General features: G+C 43.6%; 1 protein-coding gene across 3 annotated transcripts; it reads right to left on the bottom strand.

Annotated features, from left to right (window-relative positions):
• Positions 1-1,840: 1,840 nt before the first annotated feature.
• Positions 1,841-17,363, bottom strand: mapre2 (microtubule-associated protein, RP/EB family, member 2). 3 transcript variants are annotated; one of them, XM_029623460.2, is made up of 8 exons: positions 7,927-8,183; positions 6,022-6,149; positions 5,293-5,438; positions 4,812-5,031; positions 4,141-4,298; positions 3,545-3,703; positions 3,133-3,255; positions 1,841-3,041 (listed from the first exon to the last, which is right to left on the bottom strand). In XM_029623460.2, the coding sequence occupies exons 1-7, from the start codon at positions 8,046-8,048 to the stop codon at positions 3,175-3,177; spliced, it is 1,014 nt and encodes a 337-aa protein (XP_029479320.1). In that variant the 5' UTR covers positions 8,049-8,183; the 3' UTR covers positions 1,841-3,041; positions 3,133-3,174. The 3 variants fall into 3 exon arrangements, with proteins under 3 accessions (XP_029479320.1, XP_029479322.1, XP_029479319.1); XM_029623462.2 differs by lacking the exon at positions 7,927-8,183 and adding an exon at positions 17,285-17,363 and having other exon boundaries at positions 1,841-3,255; XM_029623459.2 differs by having other exon boundaries at positions 1,841-3,255; positions 7,927-8,184.
• Positions 17,364-21,158: the final 3,795 nt, after the last annotated feature.

Below are 21,158 nucleotides of genomic sequence, written 5' to 3' on the forward strand. Positions count from 1 at the left end.
GAGACCATATCTGCTGGCCATAGTGCTGGAAGACTTGCTGGATCAATGCCTCAGCGGTAGGGAGACCAGAGAGAGGGATGAAACCGCATGATTTTGAGAATCTATCCACAACCACCAAAATGGTGGTGAAACCATCAGAGGGGAGATCAGTGACAAAATCAATGGGCAGATGAGACCAGGGACACTGAGGCACGGGAAGGGGAAGGTGTCTTCCAGCTGGAGCGTACCAGGGAGATTTAGATTGAGTACATACTGAGCATGAGTAGACATGGTGTGCAACGTCCTGCGCCAAAGTGGACCACCAGTATTTCTCAGAAAGGGATTGGTACCTGGGTGTCCAGTGGTGAGGGACGTGTGTGCCCAGGTCAGCAACCGATCTCTGACCCCCGTGGGGACGTAGATGTGCTCCGTAGGGCAGGTGTCAGGAGTGGGATCCCTCTCCAGAGCCTGGCAGATGTCCACATCTATGTCCCAAAACACGGGGCAACAATACGGGAGGACCGATTGATGGGCTGGCGTACACTCACAGATCCCTCCACTGACGTGGAACCACAGGGTGCGGGAAAGCTGGTCCTCCGACATCCTGGTCCCCAGGCAGTAATCCTCCTCTCTGACCAGGAATTGGAGCCACAGGAGGCCATGGATGACTTTGTGCATGGGTGTGTAAGTGATGAGGAAGGAAAGGCTTTCCTGGTGCTTGGTTTCCACGGTGAGGGTGAGGAGCTGTGACGTGCGTAATAGTGCTGGATCCCAATGGTCGCATATCCAACACTTGGACCGGAAACGAAGTGGAGAACGGGTATGAGGTGAAGTGCAGGGAGGAGGCAAGGGCCTGGTCAATAAAATTCCCTGCGGCACCGAAATCCACTAGAGCTATAGAAACAATAGATGAGTGAAATCGAGACTAAAAAAGGTGATGGAGAACTCATGCCTAACATAGGAGACGGATGATCACAGTGCCGTCCCTCTGCTCTCGTGGATTCCGGTTTGGGACATACAGGACACCGTTGAAGCTGATGCCCCTCCCGGTCGTAATAGGGACAGAGCCTTAACTGTCTCTGATGGCGTAGGTCAGCCGTGGGGAGACGTGTGGCCCCTATCTCCATGGGTTCAGGCTCTGACGGTCAACGAAGGAGGGAGAGAGGCGATGGAGGTGCCGGCGCTCCCGAAGAAGGTTGCCCAGACAGATGGCCATCGCGATGAGTGTGTCCAAGGTTCAGAGCCTTGAACCCCTCATAGGAACACAGCTCCTCCTCTCCTCTTTCCCAGACAGCAGTAGCCCACTCCAACACCCGTCCGGTCAGCAGGGAAATAACCGTGGCAACCTCAGACCTCTCCATGGTGGGGGCTCCCATCTGATGATGAGTGAAATAGAGGGAGCACTGGAGTAGGAAGTCACAGCATTTGGAGGGAGACCCGTCATATTTGTCTGAGAGGGACAAACGGGCATCGCTGACTTGGGCAGACTGTTGGATGGGCTGGGGTGCTGGCTGGACTTGTGGTAGAGAGATGTCTGACAGGGAAACAACCAATGCTGCCTGGTAACTGATAACAAGTGCTATATAAAGGGTAAGTAATCAGGGAGTAATGAAGTCCAGGTGTGACTGATGAGACGCAGGAGTGCGTATAGATGGGTTGCCAGGACCGGTGGTGAGTAGACTGGCGACGTTGAGCGCCGGCGAGGGGGAGCAGGAGTGAAGGTTGGTTATTTGATGGATAAGACAACGTAATGAAACACTCCCTTTGACTGAAAAGATGAAAGGTTTTATTACAGCAAATCCATCCAAATCTCAACAGTTTTAAATAGCAAGTTAAACATACAAAACACAGCTCACTTAAGTTAATTAACATAGTTGTTTTTTATTAAATATGTAAAAAGCAGGTCAAGTTATTCACAAATAAAATGCAAACATGCAACACATTTTGGGGAATGCATAATGAGTGGGACATCAGAAGAAAAACATGATCTATTTATAATTATTGACAGTACATGTTTACATTCCTTTTCATTTACACAACATACGACTAAAGTATTATGGTGCACTGCTGAGTTCAATAAGAATAAATGCAACATTAAGAAAGGGTATACAATATACGTACTTGGAATATAGTATGTCAAATTACTCAGTGAACTGACTCACAACTTTCCCTAAGACCTGTGGTTCATAAGTCATACGAAAACATCTGAAATATACCCGACTTCCATTGAATACGATGGTGGCTAGTTGCTCTTGAAGTTTAAAAAAAATGTTTACTGTGATCATACTAGTCTACACAAACCCTTTCCCTTATGATGAAGCCATACTGATGAATCGACCTTGTTTCTGTCACTGTAGCACCAAATAAGGCATTTTTGAGTACGCACTGATTATCAAAATTCTTTGAATTGCTGAAGACAGTCACATGCTACTCATAATTTGTCTAACTAACTTACTACTACTTTTCATTAATAATTATCATGGACTAAACTGCCTCCCATCGCGTAAAGGCAATATCAAGTCTCCTTAGTTTTTAATAAATATTGTTTTTGCAATTCAATTTGTAATTGTGTGTATTGTGAGAATCTATGGACAGATTGTCCATTCCAGAGTCAAATGACAGTGCAACATATGGAGGAAGGTTAAATAGGAGCTACTACCGGCCCTTCAGGGTTTTGCTTATTGCGTTCTCATGATTAATATGTACAAGTCTTAAAATAAACAATAACTTTTAAACAACGTACATAATGGATGGATCATGGGACCGACCGAGACTGGCAACATACTGAACACGTGCTGTCAGATAAAAACACTGTCTACTCCATATTACAATTTCATCAAATAGAGAATTACATACTTTCTTCACCCTTTTTCAATGGCCTTGGAAACTTCTGTGATGGTCTGAGCTTTTCTGCATGTGGCGGTATGTAATAACAGCAACCTGGCCACAGCATTTCACCGACAGTCAACAAAACACACAGAATGCAGAACGTCTGAGGGATATCTAAAAAATAAAAAACGAGGGTCGTGCTTCTTTTCACGAGGTTGCTTCATGTGCTCAGTCTTCAAGAGAACGAAAAAGAAACAAACCATTAGGGTAGAAAAAATGTAATAAAAAGAAACAAAAAAATGATACCTGTAACAAAGTTCTCACAAAGTAAAAGGGCATGGTGGTAGAGACACGGAGTGATGGCAGTCAGTACTCATCCTGCTGATCATCAGGAACCTCTTCTTCATGGACCCCTGGGTCCACGTCCTCCCCCTCTCCTGCACCTTCCTAAGGGGACACAAGCGGTCATAGCAAAATGTTAGGGCAACAACCGCCATAGATATTTCAAAGTAATTAACAGCATTAGGTAACCTAAATCAATTGCTCAATTAATCAGGCCTGTGATTACAAAGAAAATATCTCCCTAGAAAAGAACTAGTATCAAAACATTTACTGCCCAATCCAGTACGAACATTCTAGAATCTAAAACAAATGTTGCACAACAACATCCCACACCCAATCCCCTTCGGGAATCTCCCATGAATAATCACTGAAGAGTCAATAACAGCCGATTGACCTGTTCGTCTGCAGAGTACAGGATCTCCATTAGCCTCTCCACGAACTGTGCGCTCTCCTGACCTTGCTCCTGTGCCAGCACTTCCACCTCCCGCAGCTTTCCAAAGTAAAAATCCCTCTCCTTCTCCACCCCCTCCAGTGCAAGTTTTAATGTGTTCACCTGCACACAAAACGAGACAGACAAATTGATATTCCTTTCATATCTTGCTATTTGACTTTAAACAACAACATTTGTCTGTGTGTAAACTATTCTTGCAGTATTAATGATTTTTCTATTGTCAATCAAATCCAAATGGTCACGTGCGCCATCATAAAACTATTGCTGTTATACACTGCTGCTCCTCTGATCCCCAATTTATTGTTTCTCGGACCCTTTTCATGTTTCTGTTAATCTAATCCTTGTAAAATCAGGATTATGGAATTATCATTCAAGGCAGTTTGGAATTACTTAGCATTTTGGTTCTGCCAAAAAACAATACACATCTTTCTTACAAATCTTACCAGTGAGTCCAACTTAGATATATTAAGTTGTAATGACATGGTTGTAGTAACTTATATATATGAAGTTGTTATGATGCAGTAGTAGTGGCTTTTTACCTGGTCATTGAGCAATGTGACCTGTGCTTCCAGTTCCCGCTCTCCTTTGGCCGGAGTTGTCGTTGCAACTGGGATTCTTTTGGCTGAAGAGGGTCTGGAGGACGGATGGGGGCTGCAAGGGTTTTGTTTCGGCGTTGTTGCGCTCGCCCTGGTGGCTCCTGAACACAAATATAGGTTAGTCAGTCAGTTTCCTCATCTGCTGTACAGAGGGATATACTACAATCAACACAGAGTTCTTCCAAAATAATATAAGATGGGCACTGCACTACCTTGTGGACTTGCTGCGCCACTATGCAAACTGTTTTTTACTTTATTTGTTATCATTTAAGGCTCGAGATTGCAGGAAATGGCAGTTAGGTGTTCAAAAATGCAAAAATCTCAGAGTCCAAGGGCGGACAGAGCCCCCTTTACAGGCATCCCCCCCACCTTACTCATCCGTACCACCTATTTCAAAACTCCTGGCCAGCTAACTTACCAGAATGAACTACACATTTTCTGGTTTATTAAGAAAGCTACACTTTGTTTTTGGTTGTCAAGTCAATTTGACCATACCCATTTCAAGCTTATCTTTCTCAAAAATAAACTGTTATTTCAGAGTATTTAGGCAAGTAAACTGGCTAACTCATTGATCGTGCTTTGTATTATACCCTTCAGGCGGCTGGTCTTCTTACCTGCAGTGGGGGAGCTGGCTGCGTGGTGTTGAGACTTCTTTGGCAGGTTGAAGATCTGCTCACCGGGGTCAGGTGGGGGGATGGCATCCTGACCCTGTCTGGCCTGAAGTGGGTCGTAATCTTTACCGTCGTAGTTGGCGTCAAAGAACCTCTTGAACCACTGGATGAAGTCAAGGTTGTCCTGAAATCTAGCTTTCACCAGCTTTTCCACAGGAATAATCTGCATAGAGAAGTGGAAAGAAATGATCAAGAACAAAAAATTGGGGTACCTGTTTTATAATCTGCACTTCACGTGATATGACACGTTCATTTAAAAATATTTTTTAGGAGCAAAGTGAGCGCGTGTGTGTGTGTTTGTTCAATCAAATATAGCCTGGGCTAGCCATAGTAACTAAAGAAAAGCCCTATCTAATGGTAAACTGTTATAAGTAGCTACAGTAGGTCCCTTCAGGACACTACTCACTCAGCCTCATTCTCTCACCTTGTCCACATTCATTCTCTTGAAGGAGGCCTGCAGTAGCTTGAAGTTGTGAATGTACTCATGCTCAAATTTAGCTTGGAACTTAACCTTCTTAAGACTGACGCAGCCAGGGAAGAGCAAATCCATGAACTGGCAGTAGGCCGCTCCTACAAGTGAATGAAAACAAAACCACGTCAGAAGATGTGACACAAAACTACAAATTGTTTCTCTTCTGATACAGGTTCGAAACAAATGATAATGAACAATTTATATTTTTCAGCCAACCTAGCACAACACTACCTACGGCAGACCAGACACAACAGGCTTGACAGCGCTGGAAGTGACAAGCAGCTTTAACCTCAAAATAGTACCATTAGCACACCTTGCTACAGGACTGTGTGTGGTTCAGCAGAGATTGGATTACTTGGGGCAGCCATGGCATGGTAGCCACAGCAAGTGCGCAAACTAGTTGTATTAATAGCACTGTCCGTCTTCTCTGTCAGAGCAAGGATAGGTTAGGAGCAGGGTTAGGTTTACACCAGGTTTCTTTGACTATACACATTACTATACCTATTACTAGGTCATTGGCAGAAGCTTGGTGTGGAACAGAGGAAAAGCATGGACATCACTCTCCCTTTCATCCTGCATCTCCCTTTCTATGCTAGGCCTATATCCTGAGCCCATAATGAGGTCCTTGGGTCTGGAAGGAAGAACAGTTTACAGCAAGGTTAACAGGGTAATTATTCTTACCTGAGGAGAGCTGCTCCACTTTAGTGTAGTTCAGACCGAGAAGATCGTTAACCCAGGCAGTGATGTCATGCCTGCTCATAGTCTCCTGGGTTATTGAGGTAGAATATACATTGACCGCCATTCCCCAACTGCAAAAGATAGAAAAGGCACTAAGCAGTTAGTTACAATTCATTTTCTCCAAAACATTACCATCTCAAAATGAGGATTTTTTGGTAATCTCTTTTACAGAATGGTTAGCCAATATGTTCTGTACACACAATTGTTGACCAACAGATAAAAGCCACCATATAATTTTCAACTACTAACATTACATGTAAATGTAAAGAAGAACAACAATACAAACCATCAAGGGGAAACTCGACAGCAAGCCAGTAAACCTAGGCCTATAACCAGAGCTACTAGTAACGAAATAAAGGCACACTGGTCTCAAATCAAATTATGTGAGATCAGTGTGTATGCTGATTTTCATTCCAACCAATTTCCACTGTCAAATTGCTTAACAACATCTATTACAATTTATCTCCATGCATATCCCATGTTAGGTCCAGTAATGTAATAACATGTTAGTAATGCGGTTATAATATCGGGATGCCCAATTTAGCTGAAATGTATACAGACTCTTGTAAACACACTCATAGAAGGAGTTTGAGTGTGGGTGTAGCACAAAATCTATATGGGATGAGGAGCAGATTGGATGAGAATTTATCATTTTCATAATGAAGAGTTGAGATGTTATCTTCAGAAACATCAACAGAGCAAAGTGACATGAAAGTGATGACTTGCAAACAAATGTTTGAAACTGTTGACCACCCTTCACAGTAAATGCAAAAATGGTATTTAAGTGTAGCCTACATTATGCAAACGCCTTGTAAAGTGCAGCAAAAAAAATTACGTTTTTCACAGCTTTGGTATTTGGAATATTTTCATTCTAATGATGAAGCAGGCTGGAGCATATAATGTCAAAATGTAAGACCTGAATTGCTGTTGCAACATATCATATTCGCAAATGGGTACCCGAAGAAAATAACGGGCCTGGTGCTTAGGACATATGAGCCAAATGTCTAACGTTACCACTATCTATCGCTCCACCATTCCAAATGCAAACATTCAGCTAATGCGTTTAAATCGTTTGTCACTGATAATGCTGGCTATAATGCGACGGACAAAGCATTTCCATTTAATAAAAATATGGTAACAGCTAACGTTAGTCTACAATTACATCAAGCGCATAGTCAACATCCTAACAGCTAAACCCTAAACATGAATGGCAAAAGCTGACAAGAGTGGACTGGAGTTCCGTTTTCCAACTATCCTCTTCCATTGATTGCGCACTGAGACAGAAAATCGGACAGCCGTTCTCGTGTCAACAAAGCGGATGTACTGCTAGCTTTGTTAGCTCATTGGCTCTACTTGACCCAACAAACGAGTATATATTTTTTTATAACGGTGCCCCTTTTCCCAGAACACACGATTGGGTAGCGTGGGGCCAACAAGAATATTCTAGCAGCTAGTGCTATCATTACAGTCAAGACAGTGACTGTATTTGACAATGAAGCAAGCTAAATTGCTAATTTTTCCCCACAGCGGTCCCTTTTCCAACTGGCCAGACAATGTGTGTTATTTTATGTTTAAATGTCACCGATTTCGCTTTGGCATTATTGTGAACTTGCATGGGCCTCCTCAAGACAATTTACGCCATGGTCAAGAAACAGTCACCAAGAAGGAAATACATCCAACGTTATGCACGAGCTGATACATTGTAACAGAATTGAAAAGGAGCGAGCGGATGGCGTGGAAAAATCCAATGCTCCTGAAACAAATGTTCAGAGTTTTGCAGCAACCTTATATTATTGCTCAAAGCCTTGCTGTGAAGCCACGCCGAATGCGGCATTTGCACTGATTTACCTGTAGGCGCGCTCTCCTCGCACTGTATTTTTTCTGTAAGGAATGCAGTTGGATCCGTCCGTTGGGATGATGTCGTTGTTATTCTCTCCATTTGGGGACAGTGCTTGGGTGGGCCCTGGCATTGGGTCTCTAAAATATTGAACAGATTACCTGTTCTCTCTCTCTGAAAGGACGATGCGATATAAAGTGCCGCACCTCGGGCTCGTTCTCCGGTCTGCTTATTCTTCACAAATCTGACTCTGGTGACGTAGGTGCACCCTAACCAACCACGTGACTGGTGATGGGGGCGCGCTTCTTGGACAGTGGACGGAGAATTCCACGAATAGAAAACGAAGGGACATAGCATACATACATACACACACACACACATATATATATATATAAACCTTTATTTAACTAGGCAAGTCAGTTAAGAACAAATTCTTATTTACAATGACGGCCTACCAAAAGGCCTCATGCGGGAGGGGGGCTGGGATTAAAAATATACATAAATTAAATAAAAATATAGGACAAAACACACAAGAGAGACAACACGACATAGAGAGAGGCCTAAGACGACAACATAGCATGGTAGCAACACAACATGACAACACAGCATAGTAGCAACACAACAACATGGTAGCAACACAATATGGCTGCAGAACAAAACATGGTAAAACATGATTGGGCACAGACAGCGGCACAAAGGGCAAGAAGGTAGAGACAACAATACATCACGCAAAGCAGCCACAACTGTCAGTAAGAATGTCATTGAATAGGTCTTTGAATTTGAGTGTTTGTTGCAGCTCGTTCCAGTCGCTAGCTGCAGTGAACTGAAAAGAGGAGCAACCCAGCGATGTGTGTGCTTTGGGGACTTTTAACAGAATGTGACTGGCAGAATGGGTGTTGTATGTGGAGGATGAGGGCTGCAGTAGATGTCAGATAGGGGGGAGTGAGGCCTAAGACGGTTTTATAAATGAGCATCAACCAGTGGGTCTTGCGAAGGGTATACAGAGATTACCAGTTTACAGAGAAGTAGAGTGCAGTGATGTGTCCTATAAGGAGCAATGGTGGCAAATCTGATGGCCGAATGGTAAAGAACATCTAGCCGCTCGAGAGCACTCTTACCTGTCGATCTATAAATTACGTCTGTCGATCTATAAATTACGTCTCCGTAATCTAGCAGGTAGGATGGTCATCTGAATTAGGGTTAGTTTGGCATCTGGGGTGAAAGAGGAGCGATTACGATAGAGGAAACCAATTCTAGATTTAACTTAGGGGGTGGTAGGTAGCCTAGTGGATAGAGCGTTGGGCCAATAACCAAAAGGTTGCTGGGTCGAATCCCCGAGCTGACCCCGAGATAATCTGTTGTTCTGCCCCTGAACAAGGCAGTTAATCCACGGTTCCCCGGTAGGCCGTCATGGTAAATAATAATTTGTTCTTAAATGACTTGCCTAGTTTAATAAAGCTTACATTTAAAACATCTTTAAAAAATCTTTAGCCTTCAACTTTGATATGTGCTGAGAGAAGGACAGTGTACCGTCTAGCCAAACACTCAAACTTTCGACCTCAAGCTCTAAACCATCAGAGGTAGTAATCACTCGTGGGGAGAGGGGCATTCTTTTTACCAAACCACATGACCTTTGTTTTTGAAGTGTTCAGAACAAGGTTAAGGGCAGAGAAAGCTTTTTGGACATTAAGAACGCTTTGTTGTAGAGTGTTTAACACAAAATCCAGGGAGGGGCCAGTTGAGTATAATACTGTATCATCTGCATATAAATGGATGAGAGAGCTTCCTACTGCCAAAGCTATGTTGTTGATGTAAATTGAGAGGAGCGTGGGGCATATGGCCACTTTCTCACTCATATGCTAAAATGCTTTCTTTATTTTGTGTCTCTGCTTCAATAGCTGGTCTACTTGTAGATATTTAAAATGACAGGACTAAATTATAAGATTATGCATCTATTGTGCTCAGTGGCGACTTGTCATTTACCGGTTTTGAGCCCCACATTAAAAAAATACAAAATCATATTTTTTTTAGGCTTGCCCGTTTTGCATGTTATTTTGGCATTAATATGTGTCACATATCATATAGCAAACAATGTAAAAATATATATCATTAAGTTAATAAAGCCGCATACAAACATGGTCTATTTTTTGTTTTCTTGAGTAACGCTTCGATCACACCGACAGCGTCATTGCACAAAATAGTACACAGCATCATCTGAATATGTATGCAACAAAAGTTCAACATTCACCTTCTGCTACCATTTCTGTCAAGCCGTCTACGCATACAGTTTGAAGCATACGTTCGATAAATCCAACCTTTGCACCACTAGGCATGCGCAGCGTTTCATTGGAAATTAATGTGATTCTGGTGTACCAAAATGCAATGACGCTGTTGGTGGCTCCAAAATGCAGGTGTTTCAGCCTAGCTCAGTGCTTTGTGTGGTGGGGCAAGCCATTGTAAAATACGGAGCGTTGCAGCTTGATTGGCTCAGTGTTCAGTCACTAATGGGGACACTATGGGTAGAGCTCGAAAATTCAGGCCCCTTGAGTGCTACCATAGAGTTACATTAGAAGTGCCCATCCAAGAAGGCTCAAGGTCATTGGCCACAGATAGAATGACGTCAAATCACGTTATATCTACATTAGCTTTGATTGGACTGATCATGTCAACATCACACTTAAAATCTTAGCTAGCAGACATCATCATGAATCAAGTCGACAATCTGCTGGCAAATCCTTTTTAATCCTTGTCATATGAAGAGAAATTATAGATAAAATGTTAAGTTGCTCCTGGGCCATTGGGCATAAACATTACACAACAAGTAGGAAATCGCAAATTCAACAAAGAGTGGTTTGGAAGGATTTAGTGGCTAACTGCAAGCATTGCAAAGCAATCATTAGCCTGCTATTCAGTGGAGTGGCTGTGTGGTCCCAAATCTAAGATTAAGAGTCTGTTTTCCTAGTTTAAAGGTGACCAAGAACCCGATGGTCCCTCTGACAGAGCTCCAGAGTTCCTCTGTGGAGATGGGAGAACCTTCCAGAAGGACAACCATCTTTGCAGCACTCCACCAATCAGGTATTTGTGGTAGAGTGGCTAGACAGAAGCCACTCCTCATTAAAAGGCATATGACAGCCCAATTGGAGTTTGCCAAAAGGCACTTAAGGGCCTCTCAGACCATGAGAAACAAGATTCTCTGGTCTGATGAAACCAAGATTTAACTCTTTGGCCACTTCTGGAGGAAACCTGGCACCATCCCTACGGTGAAGCATGGTGGTGGCAGCATCATGCTGTGGGGATTTTTTTCAGCGTCAGGGAACTGAGAGACTAGTCAGGACTGAGAGTCTAGTCAGGATTGAGGCAAAAATGAATGGAGCAAAGTACAGAGAGATCCTTCATAAAAAGCTGCTCCAGAGCACTCAGGACCTTAGACTGGGGTGAAGGTTCACCTTCTAACAGGACAACAACCATAAGCACACAGCCAAGACAACACAGAAGTGGCTTCGGGGCAAGTCTCTGAATGTCATTGAGTGGCCCAGTCAGAGCCCGAACTTGAACCCGATCTAATCTCTCGTGAGACCTGAAAATAGCTGTGCAGCGACACTCACCATCCAACCTGACAGAGCTTGAGAGGATCTGCAGAGAAGAATGGGAGAAACTCCCCAATTACAGGTGTGCCAAGCTTGTAACGTCATACCCAAGATGACTCGAGGCTGTAATCGCTGCCAAAAGTGCTTCAGCAAAGTACTGAGTAAAGTGTCTGAATACTTATGTAAATGTGATATTTCAGTCTTTTATTTCTAATAAATTTGCAAAAATGTCTAAAAACCTGTTTTTGCATTGTCATTATGGGGTATTGTGTGTAGATTGATGAGGTGAAAAAACAATTTAAAGGGGTCTGAATAGTTTCTGAATGTACTGTACATAGCGGGCCACACTGGCCCCACTGACACGCCACATGGCAGGCTGGGAGCAGTAAAGGGTCAGCTGTGGGGCAGCACCTGGTTAGGCTGGGCGCGTAAAGACCTGCCTTGCTCAAGGACACAATAGTTGTAGGTTGCACCTGAGAAAGTGATGCCAGTAACCTCTGGTTGCCAGTTGACTGATTCCTGTGAATCCCGACAGATTCTCCCAGGGTTAGACATTCCAACCATTCCAATGATTATTGTCATGCAGAGTTAGGGTTGCAAAACTACCAGCAATTTACTAAAATTACCAGAATCTATGGGAATTTAGGTAATTAACAGGTAATATATGGCAATCTATTGCAGTTGTAGTCATTTTTGGTCTGTTCTAACGAATATTGCCATAGAACAAGCAAGATGCCGTCTATATATTGCATTGGGGAAAAACGATCAGCGTTTTGTGTGATGATGAAAGCTTTATGCTGCCACATAGCCAGAGTTGCTGAAAAAATAACTCTGCCTCCCAACAATAGCCAATGTTTGCTATTGACAGCCTGACTGTCTTTACCTTGTACTTTTTACCCCTTTTTCTCTCCAATTTCATGATATCCAATTGGTAGTTACAGTCTTGTCCCATCGCTGCAATTCCGGTATGGACTCGGGAGAAGCAAAGGTCAAGAGCCATGCGTCCTCCGAAACACGACCCTGCCAAGCCGCACTGCTTCTTGACACACAGCTCACTTAACCCGGAAGCCAACGCACCAATGTGTCCGAGGAAACGCCATACAACTGGCGACACGAGTGAGAGTACAGGCGCCATCCACAAGGAGTCACTAGAGTGCGATGGGACAACAACATCCCAGCTGGCCAAACCCTCCCCTAACCTGGACGACGCTGGGCCAATTGTGCGCCGTGGGTCTCCCGGTTGCGGCCGGCTGCGAACAGCCTGGAATCGAACCCAGGTCTGTAGTGGCGCCTCTAGCACTGCGATGCAGTGCCTTAGACCGCTGCACCAATCGGGAGGCGTGTTTTCCTTTTTTTTATGCTGTGTAGGCCTACATATAGCTTGCCTAGATAGCTACATGTAGGCCAACTCCACTCCTGGAAAAAAACATGCTATTTTTGTTTCTTTTTAACAATTTTAATTGAAAAAAATCACAGTAAGTTCCTCAATTGTTACCCAGAAATGATTTGAAATTGAGATAAAAATGACTGCATTGGACCTTTAACATTGCAAAATAAATAAGTGTGTGAAAGAAATGAAGAATATTTCATGCTGAAACCCTCATATTAAACACCAATGGTATTCACTAAGTTGGTTTATATTTAGGATAATGTTTTACAGGTTTGTCCAAATGTTTTTATCATCTTATTTGATTATTTTATATATTTCATGTGTTAAGGCCATACAGAGGGACAGAGATACAATATACACTGCTCAAAAAATAAAGGGAACACTAAAATAACACATCCTAGATCTGAATGAATGAAATATTCTTATTAAATACTTTTGTCTTTACATACTTGAATGTGCTGACAACAAAATCACAAAAATTATCAATGGAAATCAAATTTATCAACCCATGGAGGTCTGGATTTGGAGCACACTCAAAATTAAAGTGGAAAACCACACTACAGGCTGATCCAACTTTGATGTCCTTAAAACAAGTCAACATGAGGCTCAGTAGTGTGTGTGGCCTCCACGTGCCTGTATGACCTACCTACAACGCCTGGGCATGCTCATGATGAGGTGGCGGATGGTCTCCTGAGGGATCTCCTCCCAGACCTGGACTAAAGCATCCACCAACTCCTGGACAATCTGTGGTGCAATGGATGGAGCGAGACATGATGTCCCAGATGTGCTCAATTGGATTCAGGTCTGGGGAACGGGCGGGCCATTCCATAGCATTAATGCCTTCCTCTTGCAGGAACTGCTGACACACTCCAGCCACATGAGGTCTAGCATTGTCTTGCATTAGGAGGAACCCAGGGCCAACCGCATCAGCATATGGTCTCACAAGGGGTCTGAGGATCTCATCTCGGTACCTAATGGCAGTCAGGCTACCTCTGGCGAGCACATGGAGGGCTGTGCGGCCCCCCAAAGAAGTGCCACCCCACACCATGACTGACCCACCGCCAAACCGGTCATGCTGGAGGATGTTGCAGGCAGCAGAACGTTCTCCACGGCGTCTCCAGACTCTGTCACGTCTGTCACATGCTCAGTGTGAACCTGCTTTTATCTGTGAAGAGCACTGGGCGCCAGTGGCGAATTTGCCAATCTTGGTGTTCTCTGGCAAATGCCAAACGTCCTGCACGGTGTTGGGCTGTAAGCACAACCCCCACCTGTGGACGTCGGGCCCTCATGCCACCCTCATGGAGTCTGTTTCTGACCGTTTGAGCAGACACATGCACATTTGTGGCCTGCTGGAGGTCATTTTGAAGGGCTCTGGCATGCTCCTCCTGCTCCTCCTTGCACAAAGGCGGAGGTAGCGGTCCTGCTGATGGGTTGTTGCCCTCCTACAAGTCTCCTGATGTACTGGCCTGTCTCCTGGTAGCGCCTCCATGCTCTAGACACTACGCTGACAGACACAGCAAACCTTCTTGCCACAGCTCGCATTGATGTCCCATCCTGGATGAGCTGCACTACCTGAGCCACTTGTGTGAGTTGTAGACTCCGTCTCATGCTACCACTAGAGTGAAAGCACCGCCAGCATTCAAAAGTGACCAAAACATCAGCCAGGAAGCATAGGAACTGAGAAGTGGTCTGTGTTCACCACCTGCAGAACCACTCCTTTATTGGGAGTGTCTTGCTAATTGCCTATAATTTCCACCTGTTGTCTATTCCATTTGCACAACAGCATGTGAAATTTATTGTCAATCAGTGTTGCTTCCTAAGTGGACAGTTTGATTTCAGAGAAGTGTGATTGACTTGGAGTTACATTGTGTTGTTTAAGTGTTCCCTTTATTTTTTTGAGCAGTGTATATACAAAGGTATGTGGACACCCCTTCAAATGAGTGGATTCAGCTATTTCAGCCACACCCGTTGCTGACAGGTGTATAAAATCGAGGACACTGCCATGCAGTCTCCATAGACAAACATTGGCAGTAGAATGGCCTTACTGAAGAGCTCAGTGACTTTCAACGTGGCACCGTCCTGGGATGCCACCTTTCCAACAAGTCAGTAAATCAAATGTCCTCCTTGCTAGAGCTAACCAGGTCAACTATAAGTGTTGTTATTGTGAAATGGAAACATCTAGGAGCAAAAAAGGCTCAGCTGCGAAGTGGTAGGCCACACAAGCTTACAGAAGTGCTGAAGCACGTAGTGTGTAAAAAACACCTGTCCTCAGTTGCAACACTCACTACAGAGTTCCAAACTGCCTCTGGAAGCAGCGTCAGCACAAGAAATGTTTGTCGGAAGCTTCATGAAATGGGTTTCCATGGCCGAGCAGCCACACACAAGCCTAAGATCACCATGTGCAAAGCCAAGCGTTGGCTGGAGTGGTGTAAAGCTCATCACCATTGAACTCTGGAGCAGTGGAAAAGCGTTCTTTCGAGTGATGAATCACGCTTCACCATCTGGGAATCCGACTGACTAATCTGGGTTTGGCGAATGCCAGGAGAACGCTACCTGCCTGAATGCATAGCGAAAACTGTCAAGTTTGGTAGAGGAGGAATAATGGTCTGGGGCTGTTATCATGGTTCGGGCTAGGCCCCTTACTTCCAGTGAAGGGACATCTTAACGCTACAGCATACAATGGCATTCTAGATGATGCTGTGCTTCCAACTTTGTGGCAACAGTTTGGTAAAGGCCTTTTCCTATTTCAGCATTTTCCTATTTCAGCATGCCCCCATGCACAAAGCGAGGTCCATACAGAATGGTTTGTCGAGATCGGTGTGGAAGAATTTGACTGGCCTGCACAGAGCCCTGACCTCAACCCTATCGAACACCTTTGGGATGAAATGGAAAGCCGACTGCGAGCCAGGCATAAGCGCCAAACATCTGTGCCCGACCTCACTAATGCTCGTGGCTGAATGGAAGCAAGTCCCCGCAGCAATGTTCCAACATCTAGTGGAAAGCCTTCCCAGAAGAGTGAAGGCTGTTATAACAGAAAAGAGGGGACCAAGTCCATATTAATGCCCATGATTTTGGAATGAGATGTTCGATGAGCTGGTGTCCACATACTTTTGGTCATGTAGTCTACTTTAGTTTACTCGTAAACTTCTAAAGTTCCCAGTAATATACCCTCCCTTTTGCAACCCTATGCATAATTGACATACCTCAATGTGTGAATATAGAATGGATCTTTTGATCATCTCTGAACAACGAATTGGAACTTGTTTTCTTTTTATATATACAATTGGAATGAAATAGAAGCCAGCCTAAATTGTAATCTTCTGACAGTGCCCACACTGTTTATTTTTGGTAAACTAGAACACAGTGGACTATTCAGTCAGTGCACACATGATTAATAAAATAATGTCCAAAGAGATTGCATGGAATTATTATGATTTGCCACATAGGTGTTCCATAATGCCTGCAGAAATCATGCCATAAGGCAAAAATGCCAAGTTGACCTGAGAATTTCAGATCTCAACATGCATTTTTTAGCAGCTGCTGTGCAGCATCAGCTGTCTCGGCCACCTTGCTGGCTGCAGCTGAATTGCAACATTTATTAGCACCGTGCCATTGTGGTGTCATTGTTAAATGTGTTGAACCCGAACAACAGTACAATTAGGATATATCTCTGGTGGCTGAGACTTGCAATGAACTTAATAGTTGAACGTCATTTTTTACAAGCTTTTGCTTGTTTTTCGATATCCAAGTTTGACATTCTTGCAACTTTAGCAAGAGAGTTTTGGCTACAAACGTGCAGTCCCCTGTCCCGCGCACAGTGGTTTAAATGTGCATAAGTGTCAATTGTGAAAACGACACACAGACCAAAGTGAAAGTGGAGTCGTGACTGAAACGTACTTGCTAGTTGGCCAGCTGTCAAACCAAACAGTTAGCATGCTAGCCTTTTAATCGAGGCATAATTAGTCATCATCGGCTTCGGTAGCTAGCACCTGAGGCGGAAGAGGAAGCGAGACATCCAACTGCCTAATTCTTTCTGGTTCATATACTGTCAATTAACTAGCAGACCAGACCTTAGCTGCTTTAATGCATTGGTGCCCCGTTAAAGATGACCGGAACTGACCAATTTTTTCTACGGTAAACGGCCAGAGTGGGACATCTTCATTTATACACCATCTTTGCTAGTGTACTGTACACTGGACTAGCTAACCAGTTAGCAATAATTACAAACTCACTTTGACAGAAACTAGTGGCCAAGATATTTACCACATTACATCGAGTATAATTCAAAAACATAACACTGAAGTGTTACATGTCCTGAAACATATCCCACACGTTTATTATTATTAATATATATTTTTTATCACACATTGCAACCGTAGATCTTTAACTCACCAGTGAACTCAGGTCCCAGGTTACTCCGTCTTAAAAAAAAACTGCTGTATTTCACCACCTCTTTCCATTCAATGAAGGGATACGATTAATCCGGCCCGGGTTCCCGTGTTGGAGTGTTTTGCAACGGGTGAAAGTTGATCGGAAGTCGTGGAAAAATTAGGTAAAATAATGATGTCAGTTATCTTCAGGCCATAAAGTTGGAGCTCTAAAAAAAAAATATGCTAGATTTTCCGACTTGGAATTTCAAGTTGGATGACCGTTTTTAAAACGATTTTTCCCAGTCGAGTTGTTTCTCGAGTTCCCAGTTGTCTGAACGTACTGAAGTCGGAAGTCGGAGATTTCCGAGTTCCCAGTTCTTTTGAACAAAAACGGACAGGGTGAAGACGTCTCAAAACAAAGCAATTTAATTAAGCACTGGGAGTAATGAGTGGGATTCACATGCAAAAGTGATTGCTTTTGATAAAAACACTTTATCTGCCTTCCCAATGAAAACTAGTTTGAAAATTCAAACATAGCAAAGGCCTATATTTTATGGAAAATAGATGCTGTATGTTTCTGGACAATGCACCAAGCTGCCTGGTATAGACAACATGACCCAGCAGCACAGCCTCACAGATTACTGTTCGATTTGAGAATGGTGCTACTCACTCACCGCTTTTGCCCGGTCACGTCATGGGCCATAGATCGGTGTCACGCGGCTCAGCATAATCGAATCCACCGATTGTAGAAGCTGATGACGTGGACAACCGACACATATTTTCTTCGACAAGCGTTGCTGAAGTTGATGGGTTTGATCTGGAGTGATTTCGACCTGTCATAACTTGATGCATTGCTCATTGAGGACAGCTGTATGTGGGCATCGAAGTAACCTAAGCGCTCAAGTGCCTCTCCCTCTCCTTGTTTTGTACATGATAAATAATGCATGCGCGCATTTATTTTATTATCATACAATAACACCATTTTTACAGATAATGCCATATGTTATTTAATTTCTTAATGCTTCATGTTTTATATTTTATATTTATTTTATATTACGCAACTATGCATCTTGTACTTCAAATTAAGGGTTTAACCTTCAAGATTCCTATTCCAAGTTGGATATGATAAGTACAGTATATATAGTTTCCACATTTGCTAAATTAAGCTCTAAATCCAAACAAATTCCATGTGTTTGTTTAAACGTATCTTGTGAGGCTAGGAATACCATATAGACTTTTCTAATTGTAACAGTTTAACTTTAATCCGTCACCTCGAGACAACTGACACCCACGAAGCATCGTTCCCCATCGCTCCATAAAAGCAGCGGCACTTGCATAGCAAGGGGAACCACTACTTCTAGGTCTCAGAGCGAGGACTTCGCCGATTGAAACGCTATTAGCGCGCACCACCGCTAACCAGCTAGCCATTTCACATCGGTTACACTATCATTAAAAAAAATATTTCCCTTGGCATTTCTCTTAGCACACAGAAATTATATAAATTGTCACAGAAAATCTATCAGATATTGGTCAATCATAGTTTGCCATTTGCAAAAGTGTATACTCTGGGTCAGGGGTGCAACTTTGGTTTTTAGAAGGGAGGGAACAACTGCTCTTGGTGCCTGTTTCCCAGACACAGATTAAACTCAATGGATAATCTCCATTAAGAACGCATTTAGGCTTAATATGTGTCCAGGAAACGGGCCATTAAGGTTCTCAGGTATATATCATCACAGTGTGTGTAACAATGTCTGTGCAGGCCCTCAAAAAAAAACTATGAAAGTGAATGACAAGAGGAATAATTTGTCTTGGACCCAAAGGCTGGTTGAACCACTGCTTGTAGGAAAGAAACACAGCTAATTGTTGTGTTGCAGACATTATTTGGTTCTGGGTGCTGAGATACTTCTTCCTCTGCAGGGGGCAGTCAATCAAGTCCTACGTAGAGAGGAGGAAGACAGATGATGGAGTGGCATGTCAAGCAAGAGCAGGGGAGCAGACACAGAGGACAGAGCTGGCAAATCAATGAGACGATGGTATCCGTTTCAAAAATCAGGAGCAAGAAAGCATGAAAAACATTAGCATTAGCAAGATGACCTTGGCTGAAGTGATTAGTCAAAGGTCTTTTCTTTGGCCCAAGGGATTATTTGACAGACTTTCAGATGTTCAATACCAACTGATGCCTGCATTTTTTTCTAGACTGTTTTTAATTCTTAGTCTTCAAGTTGACATAATTCCCTATTTGATAGGGATCCTATCTTACTGACAATAGCTTACTGTTTCCGAGCCAGTCACGGGTGCACCTCAGCCACGCTCAAGGTACTAAACGATATCATAACCGCCATCGATAAAAGACAGTACTGTGCAGCCGTCTTCATCGACCTGGCCAAGGCTTTCAACTCTGTCAATCACCATATTCTTATCGGCAGACTCAGTAGACTCGGTTTTTCTAATGACTGCCTTGCCTGGTTCACCAACTACTTTGCAGACAGAGTTCAGTGTGTGAAATCGGAGGGCATGTTGTCCAGTCCTCTGGCAGTCTCTATGGGGGTGCCACAGGGTTAAATTCTCGGGCCGACTCTTTTCTCTGTATATATCTATGATGTTGCTCTTGCTGCGGGCGATTCCCTGATCCACCTCTACGCAGACGACACCATTCTGTATACTTCTGGCCCTTCCTTGGACACTGTGCTATCTAACCTCCAAACGAGCTTCAATGCCATACAACACTCCTTCCGTGGCCTCCAACTGCTCTTAAACGCTATTAAAACCAAATGTATGCTTTTCAACCGTTCGCTGCCTGCACCCGCACGCCCGACTAGCATCACCACCCTGGATGGTTCCGACCTAGAATATGTGGTCATCTATAATTACCTAGGTGTCTGGCTAGACTGTAAACTCTCCTTCCAGACTCATATCAAACATCTCCAATCTAAAATCAAATCTAGAGTCGGCTTTCTATTTCGCAACAAAGCCTCCTTCACTCACGCCGCCAAACTTACCCTAGTAAAACTGACTATCCTACCGATCCTCGACTTCGGCGATGTCATCTACAAAATAGCTTCCAATACTCTACTCAGCAAACTGGATGCAGTCTATCACAGTGCCATCCATTTTGTTACTAAAGCACCTTATACCACCCACCACTGCGACCTGTATGCTCTAGTTGGCTGGCCCTCGCTACATATTCGTCGCCAGACCCACTGGCTCCAGGTCATCTACAAGTCCATGCTAGGTATAGCTCCGCCTTATCTCAGTTCACTGGTCACGATGGCAACACCCACCCGTAGCACGTGCTCCAGCAGGTGTATCTCACTGATCATCCCTAAAGCCAACACCTAATTTGGCCGCCTTTCCTTCCAGTTCTCTGCTGCCTGTGACTGGAACCAATTGCAAAAATCGCTGAAGTTGGAGACTTTTATCTCCCTCACCAACTTTAAACATCTGCTATCTGAGCAGCTAACCGATCGCTGCAGCTGTACATAGTCCATCGGTAAATAGTCCACCCAATTTACCTACTGTTTTAATTTATTTACTTTTCTGCTCTTTTGCACACCAGTATCTCTACCTGCACATGACCATCTGATCATTTTTCACTCCAGTGTTAATCTGCTAAATTGTAATTATTCGCCTACCTCCTCATGCCTTTTGCACACAATGTATATAGACTCTTTTTTTTTCTCCTACTGTGTTATTGACTTGTTTATTGTTTACTCCATGTGTAACTCTGTGTTGTCTGTTCACACTGCTATGTTTTATCTTGGCCAGGTCGCAGTTGTAAATGAGAACTTGTTCTCAACTAGCCTACCTGGTTAAATAAAGGTGAAATAAAAATAAAAGCCAAGAGATACACCTACTGTATGTGGGCAGTTATACAAAAGTATGAGTGCAATGATCTC

Source organism: Oncorhynchus nerka, linkage group LG20, assembly GCF_034236695.1.
Source record: "Oncorhynchus nerka isolate Pitt River linkage group LG20, Oner_Uvic_2.0, whole genome shotgun sequence".
NCBI classification, from domain to species: domain Eukaryota; kingdom Metazoa; phylum Chordata; class Actinopteri; order Salmoniformes; family Salmonidae; genus Oncorhynchus; species Oncorhynchus nerka.